General features: G+C 38.7%; 1 protein-coding gene across 4 annotated transcripts in view; it reads right to left on the bottom strand.

Moving 5' to 3' along the window:
• The window catches only part of LOC129780539 (uncharacterized), a 315,512-nt gene that overhangs the window by 34,806 nt on the left and 258,413 nt on the right, over window positions 1-22,293 (bottom strand). For 3 of the 4 annotated variants that reach the window (XM_055788907.1, XM_055788908.1, XM_055788909.1), the window contains 2 exons: window positions 8,293-8,659; window positions 6,471-6,813 (listed from right to left, as the gene is read on the bottom strand). In XM_055788907.1, the coding sequence (XP_055644882.1) occupies window positions 6,471-6,813; window positions 8,293-8,642 (693 nt within the window). In that variant the 5' untranslated portion in view covers window positions 8,643-8,659. The remainder of the gene's footprint in view (window positions 1-6,470; window positions 6,814-8,292; window positions 8,660-22,293) is intronic. The other variant, XM_055788910.1, reaches the window with a different exon arrangement.

Raw genomic sequence — 22,293 nt, 5'->3', positions numbered from 1 at the left:
CTTCTTCCGACAGATGATACCCTCCTGCTTGAGGGTTCTGTTGATGTAAGAATGGGAGCAGCTAAATTTTCGGCCGGCGTCACGCAAACTCATACCGTCTTTGTTGTCGAACAGCTTTTTCAGAGATTCTTTCTTCTTTTTCGTCATGATCTTCGCAGGACGGCCGGCTACCGGTCTTCCGCTCGATGTTCCGGGATGCAAGGATCCGGTAAACAGTGCTCACCGGTTCATTTTCGTCCCGAAATTGATGTACTGTAACCTTTTTTTTGCTAACTTTCTCTGGTTTCGAAGCAGGCGTGTGCTTGTTGTTTCGACGCCATCTTTGATCGAACTGACAGCACCCGAGCGGAAAGAATCGAGCAACCCGTTTCCAGGAGCCCCAGAGAGCAATTCTCTCGGTGAGAAAAAAAATACGCTCTTTACTTTTTTATAGAAAGGCTAAAAAAATACTGAATTGCTTGAAATATTTTTTTTTTGTTTTTACTATATCACTGAAGAAATTCTCATTTTTTATTGAACACCCGTTACTATTAATGTTTCACTCGTAACATTTTTGTGTGTAATTTCTCACGATTGACATGTTGACATGGGTGTAGTTCCGAAAACGAGAGCGTGACGCTTGGAGTGCAAGGTTTTGAACGCTAACACCACTTTGCTGGCTGAACGGAGTGGTATTTTCTTTGCAACATAAATCTGTATATAAGCGGATGCCAGCCCGGCCATCCATTAAGATTCTGTTTTGCTTACACGTGAAATGAATATAAGAGACTGTTCGCTTGTAAATGCGCTTGAGCGAAAGAGTATTTGCGCATTCGGTCCCGTGGTGCAATCGTATCCAAGAGCACCAAGAGCAAACATGAATTATGTATCAAACTGCATCAGTTGCTTTCACAAAGCCACGCAAACCCAACGGTTCTTTTCTGAAATACCAACAAGTTCGAAATAGTTGAATTTTATGTTAATACTTCTACTCATCCACTCACACACTAACAATAAAATATTCAGCAATCGTTAAAAATTCATTGATTGAGAATTGAATCAGATGCAATTTCAAACAAATGATTACCGTGCCAGCGGTAGTCTTATGTCCTACTACCTTGCGGTTTGGAATAGATGAAACCCACTTCTAGTTTTTTTTTTAAAAAATTATGAAAAAGTTTTTGTTAGGAAAAAAAAAAGAAGCAAAGTGTCCTTCTTCCGATGCATGGATGATTCATTGATAATTATATGGTCTATTCATATACATTTCTTAAAACTTTATATAAAACACAAAGTTTCATTGCAATCTGAAATGGTACTTAATATTATTGTTTTTTGAATAACTTTTTTATAGAAATTAATACTTCTTTATAGAATTTAATTTTAGGCACTTTAGCAGATTTTTGCACCAATCCATATGGGCACATTCTAACAATCTATTGCAATATATATAATTTTAATATTTTCAAAGCTAAAATTGTTAAAAGAGGGTTAATATAAGAGCCTCTCATTCCTCATACATTTGTGTAGACCGTAAGGCGTGTCTTGTCGAACTTTTTGAAAATCAACATGCATAAAATATCTTAACACAATCTTTCGTCAACTATGCGATTATTTTTCCCTTTTTCCGGCGGTTTCTACTATATAGAAATATTTTTTTTCTGGGAACATCGTTGACTTTCATGTCTTTATTCGCTCACCTCATACCTGAATGTTTTGTATCGATCTGTTAAATGGTTTATCTGTTTTTTTATAAATGGGTTGAACATATTTTCAAATAAGAGCTTTTTCTTGAGATAGAAGCGAATAGTAGGTTGGTTCAATTTGGTTGCGAAAGTCCACGTTCAATATGCAAAATTGGTGTCAACTTTGACTGTCTTCATGTGCTTTCTTAGGATGTGTGGTAATATAACCAAAAAATCCCTAGAGACAGACTCAGTACTTGATATGGAGATATCTGAATGTATTTGTCCCGGACGCTCGACAGAAAATATAGCAGCATATAGCATAGCAATTGAAAATTACAAAAGAAAACCCAAAACCACAAACTTGCCGTCTATACAGATACATCGCATTGAAAATTGATGAAGTCTCGCGTAACTTTTGAAAATATCCTATGTAACAAATGTAAACAAATCGAGTTAATGGATGCACACTATTAGTTATCAGTCATTGAATGTATTACAAAAACAATCGTTGAAGTATATACCTTTTTTCACCTCTCAATCACCGATGCAAAAATGTCCAATGTACAGATTCGGATTTTAAGCATTCGACTGTTACTTCGGATGCCATTTTCTTTTGGCGCTCGAAATGTCCGAAGTTACAAGCAATCAAAACAACACAAAATTGTACTTCGGTCATCTAGGGTTTTCCTTTCTTTCGGGTATTCTTATCACTTTTACCGCAATTCAACGAGTGTTAACAATAATACACTGCCTTTGGCACGAAGTGCAGGTATTTGGAATGTTGTTCAGTAATTATTTTCATATTCTTATCATGCAACGTAATTTGTCCAATGCACAAACGCGATCACTCAAAACGACCAATGTTCCATTTTTTTGCTCTGAGGCATCAACTGTAAACTTAAATTACTGAATAACAGTTACGATTGGTTTTTCAGAGTAATTTTTGAATGTTAGTGGTTAAAGTAGTGATAAAGATCGATTCCTTTTAAACAATTCACGGAACAATGCTCCGATCTTCAGCTTCGATTTTCTCGAGTTAATGTAAATGTTACATAGGATCTTTTCAAAAGTTTTGCGAGAAGTATTTTGGAATCCATAACAAAAAGATCCCATTAGCAAAAGAATTGAAGCCAGACAATCACCAGCAGCGCTGTATATCTCGGTTTGGATTACAGCAATTCCAAATGAAATCGTCCTAAAAATGCAGATTTTAAAAACTTGCATTTTTGATTCCAATGAAAGTGTGTATTCCGTTTGGGTTGGAGGAAATATGAGTTTTTCACAGCAATTGCGAATTTTTTTACTCAAGCGCAACTTCTGAAAAGGGCGTATCGATTTTAGTAAGAGAAATCTTTGATAATTTATATAGAGTTATAGAGTATTGATGGTTGAATTTGAAAAAAGTGTACACTGAGAAAAAAATTAGTACTCTTTTTTTTATTTACAAAATAAAAATTAAATTTGCAATATCCAAAATACATATTTTTTAATTTTTTCATACAAAATTGAAGTCATGCAGAAAATTTGAAAAATGGGCCCAAGATGGTAAAATTATTTATGACGAACTTTGTGGAACATCGAATTTTTAGGAATTTTCGAAACTTCGAAACATACAAAAACTTCGAACATACAAAATGTTAACAATCATTTTTAGCCACAAATTATGAATCCTGATGTGATTTAAAACAAAAAAGGTTATTATCAATCTCCTTCTAAATGTAGCCATTCTCGAAATATTTAAAGAAATATTTCTAATTTATTGTCTTTTTTATAGTTAATAATCCATTTTAATATGTTTGTCGTGTTATACCGTCATGTTAATGAAATTTTAGGAATTTGCTTATAATTTCCAACAACTTTTCGAAATACATCATCATGGATCATTTTTTGACTCAAGCGTAACTTTTGAAAAGGGCGTATCAATTTGAGTAAGAGAAATCTTTGATAATTTATATCTCAAAAAATATGAGTCGTACCGAAATAGTGTGTTAGAAAGAGTTATAGAGTATTGTTGGCTTAATTTGAAAAAAAGTATACACTGAGAAGAAAAATTAGTACTCTTTTTTTTATTTACAAAATAAAATTTTAATTTGCGATATCAAAAAATACATATTTTTTTATATTTTTTTCAATCTTTTCATATAAAATAGAAGTCATGTAGAAAATTAAGAAAATGGGCCCAAGATGGTAAAACTATTTTTGACGAACTTTGTGGAACATCGAATTTTTAGGAATTTTCGAAACTTCGAGTTTTTGTATGTTAGCATTCATTTTTAATCACAAATTATGAATCCTGATATTATTTAAAACAAAATCTTTTTGATCTTAATACAAAAAACAATCAATCAAAAAAATTGTTGGAAATTATGAGAAAATTCATAAAATTTCATTAACATGACGGTATAACACGACAAACATATTAAAAGAGATTATTTACTATAAAAAAGATTATAAATTAGAAATATTTTTTTAAATATCTCGAGAATGGCTACATTTAGAAGGAGATTGATAATAATCTTTTTTGTTTCAAATAACACCAGGATTCATAATTTGTGATTAAAATCGACTGCTAACATACAAAAACTCGAAGTTTCGAAAATTCCTAAAAATTCGATGTTCCACAAAGTTCGTCAAAAATAGTTTTACCATCTTGGGCCCATTTTTTTAATTTTCTACATGACTTCTATTTTATAATAAAAAATTGATAAAATTATAAAAAATATAAAAATATATAAAATATAAAAAATATATATATTTTTTGATATCGCAAATTAAAATTTTATTTTGTAAATAAAAAAAAAGAGTACTAATTTTTCTTCTCAGTGTATATTTTTTTCAAATAAGTCAACAATACTCTATAACTCTTTCTAACACACTATTTCGGTACGATTCATATTTTTTGAGATATAAATTATCAAAGGTTTCTCTTACTAAAATCGATACGCCCTTTTCAAAAGTTACGCTTGAGTCAAAAAATGAACCATGATGATGTATTTCGAAAAGTTGTTGGAAATTATAAGCAAATTCATAAAATTTGATGAACATGACGGTATAACACGACAAACATATTAAATAGGATTATTTACTATAAAAAAGACAATAAATTAGAAATATTTCTTTAAATATTTCGAGAATGGCTACATTTAGAAGGAGATTGATAATAACCTTTTTTATTTTAAATCACATCAGGATTCATAATTTGTGGCTAAAAATGATTGTTAACATACAAAATTCGAAGTTTCGGAAATTCCTAAAAATTCGATGTTCCACAAAGTTCGTCAAAAATAGTTTTACCATCTTGGGCTCATTTTTTTAATTTTCTGCATGACTTCTATTTTGTATGAAAAAATTAAAAAAAATTAAAAAATATGTATTTTGGATATTGCAAATTTAATTTTTATTTTGTAAATAAAAAAAAGAGTACTAATTTTTTTTCTCAGTGTACATTTTTTTCACATTCAACCATCAATACTCTATAACTCTTTCTAAGACACTATTTCGGTACGACTCATAGTTTTTGAGATATAAATTATCAAAGATTTCTCTTACTCAAATCGATACGCCCTTTTTAAAAGTTGCGCTTGAGTCAAAAAATTTCCAATTGCTGTGGAAAACTCATATTTCCTCTAACCCAAACGGAATACACACTTTCATTCGAATCAAAAATACTCATGTTTTGTCATTTGTCGATTCCATTTGGAATTACTCATTATGCATAATTTGCATGTATGTTTATTGCAAGAGAATTGGGGTTTCGGATGAGGCCCATTCTCACGTTAATCGGTACGTTAACAAGCAAAATTGTAAGCTTCGGAAATACTGGGAGTCTACAGGAGATGCTAATACGCCTTCAACGAATCGCTGACTGGTTCAGAATGTATTTTCAGCGGTGCCATTGGATTCTTCGTTTTTGGAAATGATGTACAGTAGAACCCCGATTATCCGCGGAATAGTCTGGCAGCGTCACGAATGTCGCCAATAGCGCACCAGAGAACTAAAAATGTAGTGCAAACGTGAGCAAAATATATTTCGGCATGAAAACTATGTTTTATTAATACAGAAATCATTCAACTATCCATCTGTAAGGCCATGTATACCAGTGGTCCGATAATGTGCAAGCCATGACCAAAACAAAAGATCAAGAGCCTACCACTCACTGACAAATTTCGGAAAGGTCTATTGAATTACTATAGAACTTGCTTCAGCGGATAATCCGCTCACAGGTAATTAAGGTTCTATTGTACATGGTAAACCTTTTTACAATGGCGTAATTCGAGAATATGGAGATGAACAATATTTGCTTCCAGGAAGATATCGCTACGTGTCCTACAAGTCGCGAAACAACCGAGCTGTTGCGCACGAAGATTCACCTTTCGGAGACATTGGACTCTACGAATTAACACAACAAGTTTGTTTTTTTTTGTGCTATTTTCAGGATAAAATCTATGTCAACCACCCTAAAAATTGTCAACTCTGGAGGAACATTAATGTCATTTATCGGGGCCCATTTGAGCGAAAAAAATGAATGAAAGCTTAGAAAAAAAATATGAAAGGGCAACAAAAACCGATGCAGCGCCATTTCGAAGATTTTCTGTTCCGCACTTAATCCCTATGTCTCCATAAAACAATTTTTCAAAGACATCTCAAGAATTGATTTTTTTATTTCGAGAAACAAATCCTACGCCTTTTATTGAAACGTAAATTATTGTTCGTAAATGTTCGCGTTCATGAATATTTGATCATTTCCAAGCAATATTAACTTGAGTTTCTAGCCATAAACACCGTCGCGTTATCGAGCCTTACCTTGAGCGCCTTCGTCGTCGATCGACTCCGACTCTTGTAGATCACCAGGAACACCATAAGGCCAAAGAAGCCACCCAGGGTGGCCGCTATCCGGACGCCGGTCATGACGTCGTACGTCGCGTAGAACTCCATCCGCATCTGCTCCCGCTTCCGTTCCGCCTGTGTTTGATTGCTGCAGAGACGAGACGAGGGCAATGTGAGTGAGGTGGTGAGGCCTTGGTGAGGGCTGACGTCGACACTTTCGGTTAGATTGCCGGGCGCACTAGCTGCTGCACCGTCATTACTATTGCCACTATTATCCGGGCTTGTCGTTTGGATAGTGGTAGCCGTGGCAGTGCTAGCACTATTGTTTGCGCGACCATTGCGAGAGAATAGAGATGACACACATACACCGAAAAGATGCAGATACAGATACAGTCAGGCGCGAAGAATAGAGTGAGTAGTTGTAGCATACGTTTTTTTTTTTACCAAAAGAGCATGTAGAACCGTAACGTGTGAAATGGTTTTAGACACACCGAAGAACAGCGAAATCGTAGTATATACGGTAATGAAAATTAGAATAGATCCAGCAGAGAGAGAAGAAGATGAAATTAGAAAGAAAAGTAACGAAACGTTAGACTGAGTACAAGCATGTTTGAAAACGATGAACCGATAAACATAACCACGATGTTTAGCCGCATGAGTACTGAGCTCGCTCAAATGATTGATTATAAGAAAATTATTCTCGTTTTTCTTTTTTACATTCCTTCAAACATTCGTATACTTTAATCCAAGAGAAATTTGTTTGCCAACGGTACCGGTCAGAAGCTTACTATCACCATTTGCATCCATTACACTAAAAGCTAAGCTCAGTTGTAAAAAAGGACTCAGCGTGTTTGATGAACAGCGCTGGCGGCCTTTTTTTTCTAACCTTCAATGTCTGCTTCTGGCGTAGGACGACCTTTTCCGCCGTGACAAGTAATAGATCAAACAGGCTTTTAAAGCTGTCAGATAAGAGTGTTGAGATACGGCGGCCACTTGATGACCGAACCGACGCGGAGTAAAAAGGCACAGGAAATCCGTGTTAATATTGCTCGCTATATATTTTGCCACGGTGGCGTGTCTAGGAGGTGGTGGAAGTTGATTTCCAGCCTGCAATTTGGCTGGTGATGTAGATTACTTTGATAACATTTATTTCCGACAAGCCTGTTGAATTTGCCACTACCAATGTTGCTCATTTGTTCATTTGGTCATTTGTTTAGTTTTTTGGGGGAATCGGCAGAGATGACCTCTTTATACGAATGTAGAAATTTTTGTTTATATTCCTAACCGAAATTCGACATTATCATGGGCAAATCGTTTTCAACATTCCTCTGATAATGTTAGCTAATCGTAATCACACGAATGGGTGTTGGAACTGTAATGTTCCAAAGGACGACTAGCACCCATCGAAAAGCCCAACCACATGACCACTGATTTTCTACTCATTCAGGATGTAGTTCTGTTGCAATTTAGTGTAATAGTACCTCAGTGAGTTCACCACGTGGGTGAATTTAAAATACCCCACCGACCACCGGCCGATTTTCCTTTTTGCCTCGTTTGTTTTCCGGTTCGCCACTGTGGTTATGTTTATCGATGCATGAATGTATTCGTTGTTGCTCTGGGTAAACATACACAGAGACGCGGATACTATGTGGTAGGCTTGGCATTGATAGAGAAGACCCCGAGGAACGGGAGAGGGGTTAACAAAGCGGCATCAGAAATTAGTGGTTATGGAATGGAGAAGGATGATAATGACTATGTTTATGAGGCTGTGATGCTAGCGATGTTTGATTTGCCATACCTAAATGCGGGTGTTGTGTGCCTCGGCGATGCGGTCGATGTATGAAAAGATCCCACCGCGGCCAACGGTAGATCGACAGTGCTACTGCTGCTGCTGCTGCTGCTTGCTATCAATGATGGTGCTGATTGGAGTGTTGCGGTTTTTGGTGGGTTATCAGGTAGATATGCACGAAACGGGGATGAATTGCTGCGGCTTCTGTCGATAAATGATGAGTCCGCAAATGAGGGTACTGCTATAGCTGATCCTGAGGAAGATGCTGCGCCAGTTGATGACGTGGTAGACGAATGCGAAAAGGATAAGGTCGGCGACGACGGATCTGACGCAACTGACCGTCGCGCGGCTTTTCCCATTGCTATGGAAACATTCTCTGCAGAACAAAACGAGAAGAATAAAAAAACTTGATTATGTGATTGTCAATTAGCTTAAGAACAATATTTAGCATCTTTCATACATCAAGTCATTACTAAGCGGTCTGATGAAATTGTTAGATCGGAAAAAGTTTCGCGTTGGTTTCGTCTACTGATTCGAAACCAGTCTGAATGATCACTCGAATGACCACTTAGAATTCAATAAAGGCGTACTATATGGCATAAAAATCTTACTTAAGTACATCCGAAATTGATTTTTAACTCATGGTTTTTCATCCCGATTCATTATATTAAATGACACATAATATTGGGTTGGGAAAAAAAGTCGTATATTGTCAATATATGACAACACTTAAACATATCTTGTGTTGTATTTATCGCATCGAGCCATACTATACGGCTATTTAAAGACGACAATCTGTGCTACAAGTGTCGTTTTGACAGTGTTGTGATTGTCCTTTTCAGTCTCAAGTTATAGCGTGTCAAAGATGGAGTCCACCAAGCAAAAAATTCGCCATATTTTACGTTTTTACTACCTGCGAGGTAAAACTGCACAGAAGGCGGCCGAAAAAATTCGTGTAGTTTATGGACCCGATACTGCAACGATTCGCACAGTACAGCGTTGGTTTGATCGATTTCGTTCTGGTGTAGTGGCTGTCGAAGATAGACCCCGTACTGGTAGGCCAATCGATTGGCCAGGAACTGGGTATAGACCATAAAACCGTTTGGAACCATTTGCAGAAGATTGGATTCCAAAAAAGCTTGATGTATGGGTGCCACACGAGTTGACGCAAAAAAATCTTTTAGACCGAATCAATGCCTGCGATGCACTGCTGAAACGGAACGAACTCGACCCATTTTTGAAGAAGATGGTGACTGGTGATGAAAAGTGAATCACGTACGACAACCTAAAGCGAAAAAAGTCGTGGTCGAAGCGCGGTGAGCCGGCCCAAACCATCGCCAAGCCCGGATTGACGACCAGCAAGGTTTTGCTGTGTGTTTGGTGGGATTGGAAGGGAATCATCCACTATGAGCTGCTCAACTATGGCCAGACCCTCAACTCGGCTCTCTACTGTGAGCAGCTTGGCCGTTTGAAGCAGGCGATTGACCAGAAGCGGCCCGAAATGATCAATAGGAATGATGTTGTTTTCCACCAGGACAACGCTCGGCCTCACACATCTTTGATTACCCGCCAGAAGCTACGGGAGCTCAGATGTGATATTATATTGCACCCACCGTATAGTCCGGACCTGACTCCAAGTGATTATCATCTCCTCCGGTCCATACAAAACGCTCTTGGTGATACTAAGTTGGCCTCAAAAGAGGCTTGCGAAAACTGGCTGTCTGAGTTTTTTTCAAATAAGGAAAAAATGAAGTTGCCTTCTAAATGGCAACAAGTTTGCGAACAAAACGGCGCATATTTGACTTAAATTGGATAATTTTAAGTATGTTAAATAAAGCGTCAAATTTAGATCAGAAATACGACTTTTTTTCCCCAACCCTATATTCTTCAAAGCATTCTATCATTCTAATTTGAGTGGAGACAGACACAACAATATATAGACAACTCAAATCTGATCAGCCGTTCTCTTGAATTTGACGATGTTGATGGTATCCATGTAAAAATTCGCAATCACTGTGCTTTAGTAGCTTAAGATAAACAGTGATATTTATCTATTATAAAGCTAGCTGATGACGCAGACTTTGGCATCTTTTCGCCTTGGATTGAATATGAGAAAGCAGTATTACACGGTACAAATGAATGCCAAAATGATTCTCATTCAGACTGATTCGAATGCTATAGGAATAAAATTGGTGAGCTGGGAAAAATATTATTGTGATCAAGCCATAACTAATATTAGATCGTTATTTTTAAAAATCTGTAAATCTGTATGGAAACCTTAAAATTTTCAAAAAAAAAAAAATTTCTCACCATTATATAGATCTACGAAGGGATCTCAGCTCAAATCAAATCTGTAATCTGTACCTACAGATTCTTGGTTTCAAAGAGACTGGAAAGTCTGTATAAATACGGATTATTCTATAGATATGGTAACCCTGCTAACCGGACTAGCTCCATGGAAACGCATGGTAGTTTTAAGGCTAAACAGGGCTTATGTGAATTACAGAGCCTACCCCCACGGAGAAGATCAGCTACGAAAAATACATGCTAGAGAGAAACCGCTAAGTCCTTGTTGAAACGAACAATGGGAGACTATATTTATATCCGATATGTTTTTCAGCTCGACGTTGTTTCGAATGGACACCTTCGCCAGGTGAAGTGAGAGAAACAGGGAGCATCAGCCGTATGGCACCCGCCATGTTTTTGGTGCCAACATCTCACACGTCAGAAGTATTTGTTTTCTTCAAAACAGCGATCCGCGTTGACGGCAGTGAGCTTCGTTTACTAGTTTAGGGGAGCGTCAAAGAACAGCTGATTTTCAGTCGGAGTGAACGTTTTCAAAATTAAAATTATGAATGAAAATTAGGTTTTCCATATCAAATTAGTATTCTGTTTAAATTAAGAACATTTTTGTTTGCAGGTGGGGAAAAAGTCTCATACGAAAATTGTTTATGAAGACAACTTTATATTATAGAGAAAAAAATCAGCAACAATGTTGGAATTGTATGACCATATGGATGAATGAAAGTCAGAAATACGTGTTTCTAATAATTAAATAACATAATGTGAAAATTTTCATTCAAATTTTGAAATTTGAAAACCGGCTCCGTGTCTTCTAATCTGGTAGAGATTACACTAACGATTTTGGGACCCAAATTATGGCTCTAACTTGAAGTCGCCACCAGACGTCGACGTCATCGCGAATTACCAATTTACCACCATCTCACATATCGTGATGTCGATGATGAACTTTTACAGCAGAGGGATAGTGAGATAGGCGGTGACGGTAGGTAGAGTGAGATAGCGATAATCGTGTCATACACCTGGGGAGCACAATTGCTGCAAGTTGTGAACCCTCCAACGAAGGCGGAGACAGGAAACAGGTGTAAGTACATGGCTCGTGGCTTACAATTGTCAGAATGGATGAAAGCCAAAGCAGGAGATGAGAAATATTAACATGTTGAACTGTCTTTTATGTTTGGCTGTTTCTGTTGTATGTTGTGACCTGCATCAAACCATGGCGGAATTAAATTGTGTATACAAATTCAGAGGGAATCCTTTGTTCATTTGTTTGATGGGTACAAATCCGCACGGAGCTCTTTTCGCAGCCAGCATGGTCCGATGGCTGCTAATCGGTTTGGGCAAGCTCTGCTCGGAGTTGATCGACGGTGTTTTGAACAATGCCAGCGCCACCACCCTAACACCACTATCCACCACTGGGCTTCGGGGTCGAGTGGAGAGGCTGACCTGTTTTTCTGATTACGTATGACATTATACATGGAGGCGAATCACCGGAGGATTTGTTTGTCCAGGTTTACAACTGGACCAAATTGAGTTTAAAATTTCATACAGCAGACAGCGTGTGACTGCGGTTAGTGCTGTTTCGTGGTGAACAGCGTGATGGAGCGTTCCATTTTATCCATTTTTTTTGCTGCCTTTGATCACAAGCGTTTTATAATTCACTGAAGGATTGTTATATTGCCCATTCGTATATCACGGGGATGAGTGAAAAAGTATTCATGTCATTCATCGTTGAGAAATTTGAAACATTTGATTTCATAAGTGCTATGCACACATATGGTTCTGCCCGGGGAGCCATAATATCACTAAATGCATTGTATAACAATAGACACGGGTATCGTATCGTATCACGAAGAAATTTTCATCAATTTATGCATTTTATTTTTACAATATTGTTTATCAAGATTTAGATTTGACAATTCAATGCTATATTTGACTACATTATAAATGTTGTCTTGGATTGTCATTTTCGAATATTTATTCTAAAACGAATATTCATCTAAAACGAGTAAAGTTGATTGAGCAAACTTTATATCCATAACAATTCTCTCTCTTTCTTCCTGACCACATCATCTCCCTCTCGAAATGAGTCCCTTCCTGCTGCTGCCACAAGTTGACCACACTTTAATAGTTTCTCTTCTACAAACATTCTTTTTTAATTACTTCACTCATCGCCCGAACGAACGAATGGTGCCGCTGCCGGTGCAAATTGTACATTTCCTCAATTGTTTTACGAAAGCAAAAAAAAACCATCCAACGCTTTCCACTCCCGATGGTGAGACATCAGCGTGGTTTTCCACCTATCCAATGCAAACATTGGAACTTGGGTTCCATAAATAAAAACGCCACAAATTGTGTAAACAATTCTCCAATCGTAGTAGAAGCGAAATGTAAACAGTTCGCCGCCGCCTCGGTGGACGCCTGTCTGTGCCCCTCGCACGAGGCAAATTTCCCGATTCTAATACACGCCTCGAATCGGTCAGTACATTAATAATCACCGAAGCATTGACCTGGTTACATTCGATTTCGCCTAGGAGTAAAACAGATGTTACCCTATCCAAACCCGATAAGCGCGACATGCAATTTGTTCGCTGAAAATCGATGTACCGTGTAGATTCGAATCATTCAGCAGCACCAGTTCGGAACGGGCGAGAAAAATGTGGGGAAGGCTTAGTGGATTCGCAAAATTGAGGTCGTACTGAACGGTACTGATGCTTCCGAGCTATACGGCTATACGCCCGCACATGGGTTCGAAAACGAAGATTGCATTCGCTTGTTGCTTTCCGGCAGAGAGCTACTCATCCTCCCGCATCCCAAACTGTATTCTATACGTTTTTTTTCTCGCAATAAATCACCAGCTCGGGGCTCGTTTGCTATTTCTCCGATGATAGTCACGTCAAACCCTTCTTTAAAGGCTTTCCCCTACCCCAGACAGCAGCAGCAGCAGCTTGAAAAGTTTCAACAAAAAAGACCAATTTCATCGTTCTTCTTTCAACAAGCAACCGCCCTGCTGAGACCATCCGGCAAGATATATCAATTATAGCTTCCCTTCTTCCTCCGATTTTTTTTCAGTATCCTCACTTTCCAGCGGGGCATCTCCACACAAACGCCTGTTGATTCAGGATACGGGTAGAGAATACAAATGACCATTACATCCCATTACGTTTCATACGATGTGATTGCTCTATTGATTCGAAAGCGAGTTTTTTTTTGGCACAACCCGTCCTTCGGGATTTCCCAGCGGAGAGATCTGCTTAATCCGTCGATCCGAGCCGGACGCCCGGGTGGGTGCAAATGACCGTTCTGTCGTCGTAACATACGCGCTTTGTCAAGTTCACTTTTTGTTCGAGAAGTTTATGCATTTTGTAGACGGAGTAGGGAGGGTGCCATCATCTCCACCCTCCCTACTCCGTGGTGTTAGTTGCTAAATTTTCGCGAGTTTTTGTGGAGGTGGAATTTTTGGCCTGTTTCAACGGGGTCTAATTACAATGATTGATCAAAGCGAAAAAAAGAGAGTGTCGTGTTATGTTCCTCGTTTGTTTAATCGAGGAACGGATTTTCTCTCACAATGGCTTTTTACGATTAATAAAAACTAGAGATGGTCAAATGGCTCATTTCGTGAGTGGTTCAGAACCATGTTTTGTTACCGTTTGTATTATTAACTTTGTTTATTCGTCATGTTTGTAATATTTGTATTAAGTGTGTGAAAAAATGTGCCATAAAATACGAAATACAATAGTTAGGGTTAGGTCAACAGTATACTCTATATTGAAACCGGAAAAGGGGAATGAATACTGCGCGGAAATAGAGATGAATGAAAATGTGAACAGTAATGGATAGTGTAGCCGTTTAGCATAAATCACATACAGAAATTTGTACAACACACCACTTTCATACGCAACACATACATGCAAAGAATTAAACCTTAAATCTAGGATTATTGAGATACAATTAAAACTGTTATACAGATACCGTTATCACATTTTGGACATTTCTAACCACTACTACTACCTACACTGATAATAATGATAACACAGATAACACGAATAAAATCGAAGTGTTTAGATAGTCATGCAGGGACAGATAGAAAGGAAACATACAGCACATTAGATTTAATAAAATTACCGGTCAGAAGTAGCCAACCGAACTTGAACAAACATAGACGATTAAAAATTTATATCATTTCTATTACTAATCAAATTACGCAGTTTATTTAATGTACAAAAGGGAAGTTTTATAAGAACTGTGGAACTAGTGATACTATGCTGTTTTCAGTATTAGATGAATGAAAAAAAAACTAAAAGTAAAAGGTCGTTGTGCGATATAATTGGAGCGTGTTATTATTGGATCTTGGATCTCTACGTTTCTCCAGCCAACGAACCAAGGAGAAGGTCTACATTCTATGGTGCCGTAACCAGGATCAGCGGCTGGAGATGGCCATTGAAATCGGCGGAACATTGTTCGGAAGAATAATAGAGGCTGTAGAACAACGGAGCAACGGATTTGCTGTTGTAACGCTAATCGACTGTGGACTCCACCTTCTCCTGCAACAACGGAAAGCTCATACCATCATCATACGCTAGTCGCTTTTTTGTCACACGAAATAGTCGCGAAACAACGGATAGTAATCGTGATAGCAGTTGGAAGAAATAGTACATGGCCTATATTTCTCAGGCCACAGGTGAGCGGCTTTCCAATCTGTTCGCGCAAACTTTCTGGTGTTTTTGAGTTTTTTTGTAGTTGCATATAAACTTGAAACGATTGCCGCTTGTGACGTCGCACGACTCCCTATTGCAACACTCGATAAGTCGTTCACTTGGAGGGGTTCATGAAACATTAATCGACTGGTGGTATACATACATCGCATTAGGGGGTCTTCGTAGCCTAATTGGTTGCGTGTCCGCTACTAAGCGAACAATCATGAGCTTAGAACTCAGGACCCTCAATTGACCATCTTTGTGTATTACTCTAGCTACTACTTCCATGCATCAATCATCATGTGATGGTGATCCCAGCCTCTCACTCCACATACGATCGATCTGCTGCAATTGTAATTGGTGCTATTTATAAACACAACAATGGAATCCTCATATCAACAGTCCCGCTGTGTCCAACTGTGAACATCCGAACAATAGGAATATCTTACTTCGAAAAAATGCGACATGTGTTTTGTATCGAAAAATAGGAATACTTTCTAGCGCCTAAACGGCTTATGTGTAATAGATAAAAATGTGTATCATTGGAATAGGAATAATTTACGCCTAAATGACTACTAAATATACAACAATAGAAATATGTACATGATAAATTCGGCTCTGTTACAGCTGAATTGCTAGATGAGCCTAATAATAAAAATAAAACAGAGGGGATAAAAAATCGCATTAGAAGCTGTATTCTACAAATCGCTGGAAGGACTGCAGATTTCAAACCCGATATTTGGAGTTACAAAAAGATTTCATTTCTGGATATTCAAGGCCTAATGTGGACTGGCCTCAGGTGAATGCCTGTCTAATCAATTACAAACTTCGAGTGGCGCTATATGGTATCTTCATTGAACATTTTTTCGGTACATTGTTGGCTAGGATCTTCGCATCCAGAGCTAATTCGGTCAGCAGCAATTGCATCTACTGCATTTACTGCAAACAACTTGGAGTTGGATTTGATCAACGGCGGGAAAAGCGTGACGACATTCATCTCGCGCTCTACAACAACGGAAGGATACATAATTTTTTACATTGGAGGGCACTGTGCTGCAACACAGTCTGCACTGCTGGTTGCACTTTTTGGCATTTATTCGGAAACAATATATTTTCTTGGATTGCGACGACGATTATTTCACGTTTAACTACTGCACACTACTGCTGCATTTATTTGAATACAAGGCCTTGTTGAGACAGGGCTCAGGTGAGTACCTGTCCAGCGATTTACGTGGTAACTTGCAGTGCTTCTTGGTTGGTTTCCTTTCTATTTTTCTATCGTCAACGTTCGTATTTTGAGTTGCTGTTCTGGTAGTGGTTGTGGTAATGATTGAGAAAAAAATAAAAGAAAGGGTCAAAAAGCGGGAGCGGATTATCGCTTCTTTAAAGCGACATGCTCAATTTCTCGAGGATTTCGATCCAAATACTCATACGGTGGAAGTCCAATCGAGGTTGGACAATCGAGGCAAAATTCGAAGAATTCGAGGAGATACAAGAAGATATTGCTAATCTAGATGAAAAGGGTGCTTATGAGGAGGATTGCAATAAAGCTTATACCAAATTCGAGAAGCTGTACTACGGGCTACGGGCTGTCTTGAAGGAAAATTACCGAGGGAAACAGAGGTTCCAGATTTAAATAGTACTATCGGGAGGAATGATCACGCTGTAGGAGCACATACTGGAGTACGACTGCCGCAGATATCATTGCCGGAATTCAACGGCGACTCCATTGAGTTCCATTATCTCAAGTCAGCGTTGAAGGGGGAAGCAGCTAAACATCGAGTCACTCGCACTTACCAATGATAACTATCCCATCGCATGGGATACGATTACGAAACGGTACTCTAAAGAGTATCTGCTGAAGAAAAGGCATCTTCAAGCGCTAATGGAGTACTCAAAGGTAGAGAGGGAGTCGTCATCGGCAATTCATACATTGGTCGATGAATTCGAACAGCGGCTAAAGATCCTGAAACAACTAGGAGAGAAGACGGAACATTGGAGTGCAATGATAGTGCACTGGATGTGTTCCAAATTGGACATGAAGACGCTCCAGTTATGGGAGGACCACGCGGCTTCAACAAAGGATCTGACATTCACGATCCTGGTGAATTTCCATGAGAAGCGAACAAGGGAATTAGAAGCGGTGTCGGTGTCAGAGAGTAGTAGCTCATTCCGCTTCTGACAATGAGAAGAATGGTTCATTCTGCTGTTGTTGTGGGGACTCGCACTACTTAGATGAAGGAACAGAGAGAGAGAGAAATAAGAGAAAAAGCGAGAGAGAGAATATAGGGCAATGGAAACGATCACTAAAAGAAGTACAGGGCGGACTCGATTATATACAGTTTCTGATTTCTTTTCACTGTATATAATCGAATCCTGTACATAATCGAGTCAAAAAAATATTTCTTTTTATTCGTTTTTTTGCATGTATTTTTTTAATTTGATTTTCGATTCATCAAAAATCACGATTTTTATCCCACTGTACATGTAATAGCCACTTAAATTTAATCTTAACGTTGAAAGGTTACATTTCTTCTTGAAATAAGTCATGTTTGAAATATAAAACAAAATATTTTTTTCCAAACTGTATATAATCGAGTCCAAAATTGTATATAATCGAATCATATATAATCGAGTCTGTATATAATCGAGTCCGACCTGTATTCATTTCCTGACCAGAGCGATCGTGAAGAGCAACTCACGTTGCACGGAAATCTTAGTTTAAAAGTATATTTTTTATATCTAATTGAAAATTGCGGTAGAACACAATATCGTGTTCATTCTACATGAGAATTAGGTATTTATTTTAAAGATTCCTTTATATGGGAATATAAGGCCCGAAGTGTGACTTTTCCTTTCTCTCTGTGCGATCAGGACCCGATAATCTAGGATTAAAAATACATCATCTCATCTATCATCATTTTCCTCGTCGATTATTTGCAAGAGACGGACACACATTGTCCGTCCTCCGCTACAATATCGAAGCTGGAATGTTTTTTTCCCCTCCGCCAAAGTGATTTTTGGTTGTTTTTTTTCTTTCGACCATTGGTGACAAGCAGCACCTCTCCAGCGACACTGGACCGGTGTTCTGTGAATTGGTTCCATTGAGCGTCACATTTCTATCTTCATCAAACATCAAACAGAGAAGTAGAATAGAATAGTTTTTGCCGTCTCGCTATTGTGCTTATACCGTAGCGTGCGGCGTTGTATAGCTCCCTGAATAGGGTTGTTCAAGTTGTTCGAACTCATCAGACTAAATTTTTTTTTGAGTTTTTATTTATTAATTTTTTTTTACGAAATTATTGTTTTTTTTCAAAAAGATTTTTGATTTGATCTAATTTTTAGTTTAAGTTAGTTTTTATTCTAAGTTAGTTTTAAGTTGAGTTTTTGCGCGAGTGTGTGCGAGTTTTTTTTTCGTTTTCATAGGCGGTTGCGCACCGTCTGCGCAACCGTTATGACATCTGCTGATGCCAATGTTGCGCGGACGCGTTATTATCGTCAGTCCTCGAAGGCACCATGGGTTGTATTTTTTCGTCCCAAGGAAAAAGCTTTGAGAACTCTTGATATTTCAAGAGATTTGCTGCGTAATTATAAGGGCGTCTCGATACATAAAGAGAGACCGGACAAACTGCGTGTAGAAGCACCGACTTTTGATGTGGCCAACAAGATTGTTGACCACGAAGTTTTTAATAGGGAGTATCACATCTACATCCCTTCTCGAGAAGTGGAGATAGAAGGCGTAAGGCTGCTTCATTTCTTTTTCACAAAAAAGAAAAGTTCCAAGTGCTTCATTTAAAAGAAAAGATTTCCTGGCTGGGACGATGAATGCACAAAATTGTATTTAAAAAAATCTGATGCTTTCAAAGCTTTTCGCAGACATGGAACATCCACACACTTCGAGGAATATTCAAAGCTTGAAATACAGCTGAAACAATTAGTTAAAGCAAAAAAAAACGCGGTTACTGGCGCAATTTCATCGAAGGTCTTTCTCGTGAAACCTCAGAGCAAAGGAACAAACGATTGTCTAGCGTTGCTTTCTACAGATATTCAACTGGCCTTTGCGCACAAGGAGCAACTGGCTTCAGTATTCTTGGATATTAAGGGAGCTTTTGATTCAGTTTCCATAGAAATTCTGTCAGACAATCTGAACAGATGTGGACTTCCTGGAATTTTGAATAACTTCTTGTACAATTTGTTGTCAGAAAAGCAAATGAACTTCACTTCACGCTAAGACAACTTGCAGATGATGGTGTGGTTTCCGTCTGAGGTCCCCATGCCGAAAACTTGCAAAGACCATTGCAAAATTCCCTAGATAACTTGTCTTCTTGGGCAAGGAACTTAGGGATAGAATTCTCGCCGCAGAAAACAGAACTGGTAGTGTTTACTCGAAAGCGGTCCCCAGCCCAATTGCAACTTATGCTTTTGGGCAGAAACATTACCCAATCATTGACCTTCAAGTACCTTGGTGTCTGGTTTGATTCAAAATGCACTTGGAATACCCACATTACGTATTTGAAGCAAAAGTGTCAAAAAAGAGTCAACTTTCTCCGCTCGATTTGCGGCACGTGGTGGGGAGCTAATCCGGGAAATCTCATAACGCTTTATAAAACAACTATTCTATCTATTCTGGAGTATGGCTCTTTCTGCTTTCTCTCAGCAGCTACATTTTAGAAGGTGAAAATTGGAACGAATTCAATATCATTGTCTGCGTATAGCTCTCGGCTGTATGCACTCAACGCATAACATGAGTCTCGAGGTTCTGGCAGGAGTAACTCCTCTACAGAACCGATTCTGGGAACTTTCTCTCAGAATACTTGTGAAATGCGGTGTCACGAACACACTTGTGATTGAAAACTTTGAGAAAATTCTTCATCTAAATATACAATCTCGGTTTATGAGAATTTATTATCACTATATTTCATCAGATATTTGTCTTCCATCGTTTACTCCAGACCGTGCTCACTTCACCATCAGCAGTTCCTCAATTGAATACGATCTGTCGATGAAACAAGCAATACTTGGGATTTCAGATCAGCTTCGACCAACTTTCATTCCCCGTATTTTTAACCGAAAGTACCAAAAAGTCAATTGCATGAAAAGATACTTCACTGATGGGTCTCGCCTCAATTGATCCACTGGCTTCGGTGTTTTCAATGAAAATTCGAGCGCCTTCCGTAAACTGCAGGAACCTTGTTCCGTTTATGTTACCGAGCTGGCAGCAATCGACTTCGCATTGGGGATGATCTCCAACAAGCCTGCACACCATTACTTCATTTTCTCGGATAGTTTCTGTTCGGTCTGTTCGAACTAGTAGGCACCCATCTTATTTCCTAACAAAAGTGAGGCAGCAGATGAATGCACTGATCGAAAGATCTTATAAGTTAACCTTTGTTTGGGTCCCCTCTCATTGCTCAATTCCTGGCAATGAGAAGGCGGACACTCTCGCAAAGGTGGGTGCCCAGGAAGGCAAATTGTTTGATAGACAGATTTCATACGACGAATTTTTCCAATTACTGCGTCAGAGTTCCCTCTTGAGTTGGCAAACCGATTGGGACACTGGAAGTCTTGGGCGGTGGTCATATTCAATTATTCCAAAGGTTTCTTCGAGAGCGTGGTTCAAAGGTTTGGACGTAAGTCGTGACTTCATTCGTGTAATGAGTAGACTTATGTCCAACCACTACTCGCTAGATGTGCATCTCCACAGAATAAATCTTGTTCAAAGCAACGTCTGTCGGTGTGGAAACGGTTACGATGACATCGATCACGCAGTTTGGCAATGTATGGATAATTACGCAGCCAGAGAGTACCTTTTGAATGCCCTTGAGGTCCAAGGAAGACAACCCTATGTTCCTGTTAGAGACGTGTTAGGAACTCGCGACATCTGTTATATGCAGTTGATCTATATGTTTGTGAAACGGTCTAGTATAAGTATTTAATGCTTTTGTGTTTTTCTTTTTCGTTATTAGTTTGTTTGTCTTGTCCCCCCATCTCACCGTCGCCCACCCTCGACAAATAGTCGAACACCAGATGCTATATATGGTCATTATGCACAATGCTACAGTGCGTGCGGCAACTCTCGGTTGAGACAACGATACCTCATATCCATATCCCTAACCTGACCCGTCCAACAAAAATGTTGCCCTTTTAACCTCTAGTAAACCGCGAGTATTCGATCGAATCCTACTAAACATAGCAATTAGTTGAAACTTTGTATAAACAAACCTTGAATTAGCGGCTCCGCAAAGCTTATGCGATTGAGCCTTACAAATAAATGAATTGGAAAAAAAAACCTTACCTATCATCTCGTTGCATCATTATCCCCGGAAAAATCAGTGAGTAGCGTGCGAGGAGCGTACTAAGTAGCCGGCGAAGTTTCCAGCTGAACATACACGACACCGACACACACCCTCACAGAGTTGTACAGGTTAGGTAATAAAGAGAAAAAAATAATATGTGCACTTTTGATTATACTCTCAATTCGAGCCTCGATCAGCTTTCCACCGAAGAGCCGACCCTGAGAGCGATTGGCCTCAAGCTCGAGCTTGTCCACATAAGGCGGCTCGCACACCGGAGCAATGAGCAACTAGCAACTGTCAACATGCAATAAGCAATATTATCACCAATGGATTTTTCCATTTAATCTTTGTTGATCTCGCACACCGACGCAATACGATATCGCTGTCGCCTTTACAGAGCAACACATGTCGCTAGCAACACGGCGTGTCGGTTGAATAGCAACTTATCGCTCATATTTTGACAAGTTTCGTACATTAAGGCGATTGTTTGCATAATGTCAGGGGTTTTTATTGCTCTGGTATGCGAAGAACAACAAAATATGTTTCCTGTTGCATATTGTGTACTGCAGTTTGCTAGTTGCTTATTGCTGCGGTGTGCGAGCCGCCTAAAAGAAGCCTTGAGAGCCCAACCTCAAGGGTTGCCGAGGCTCAGACCAGGAACCGAGGTGTTGCGGGAGGTCCGTCTGACCCTCGGAAGTAATAGTGTTCATTTGAAC

The sequence above is a fragment of the Toxorhynchites rutilus genome, chromosome 3 (assembly GCF_029784135.1).
Source record: "Toxorhynchites rutilus septentrionalis strain SRP chromosome 3, ASM2978413v1, whole genome shotgun sequence".
NCBI lineage: Eukaryota > Metazoa > Arthropoda > Insecta > Diptera > Culicidae > Toxorhynchites > Toxorhynchites rutilus.
The sequence above is the reverse complement of the archived record's forward strand: the minus strand, read 5'-3'. Positions and strand labels throughout refer to the sequence as shown.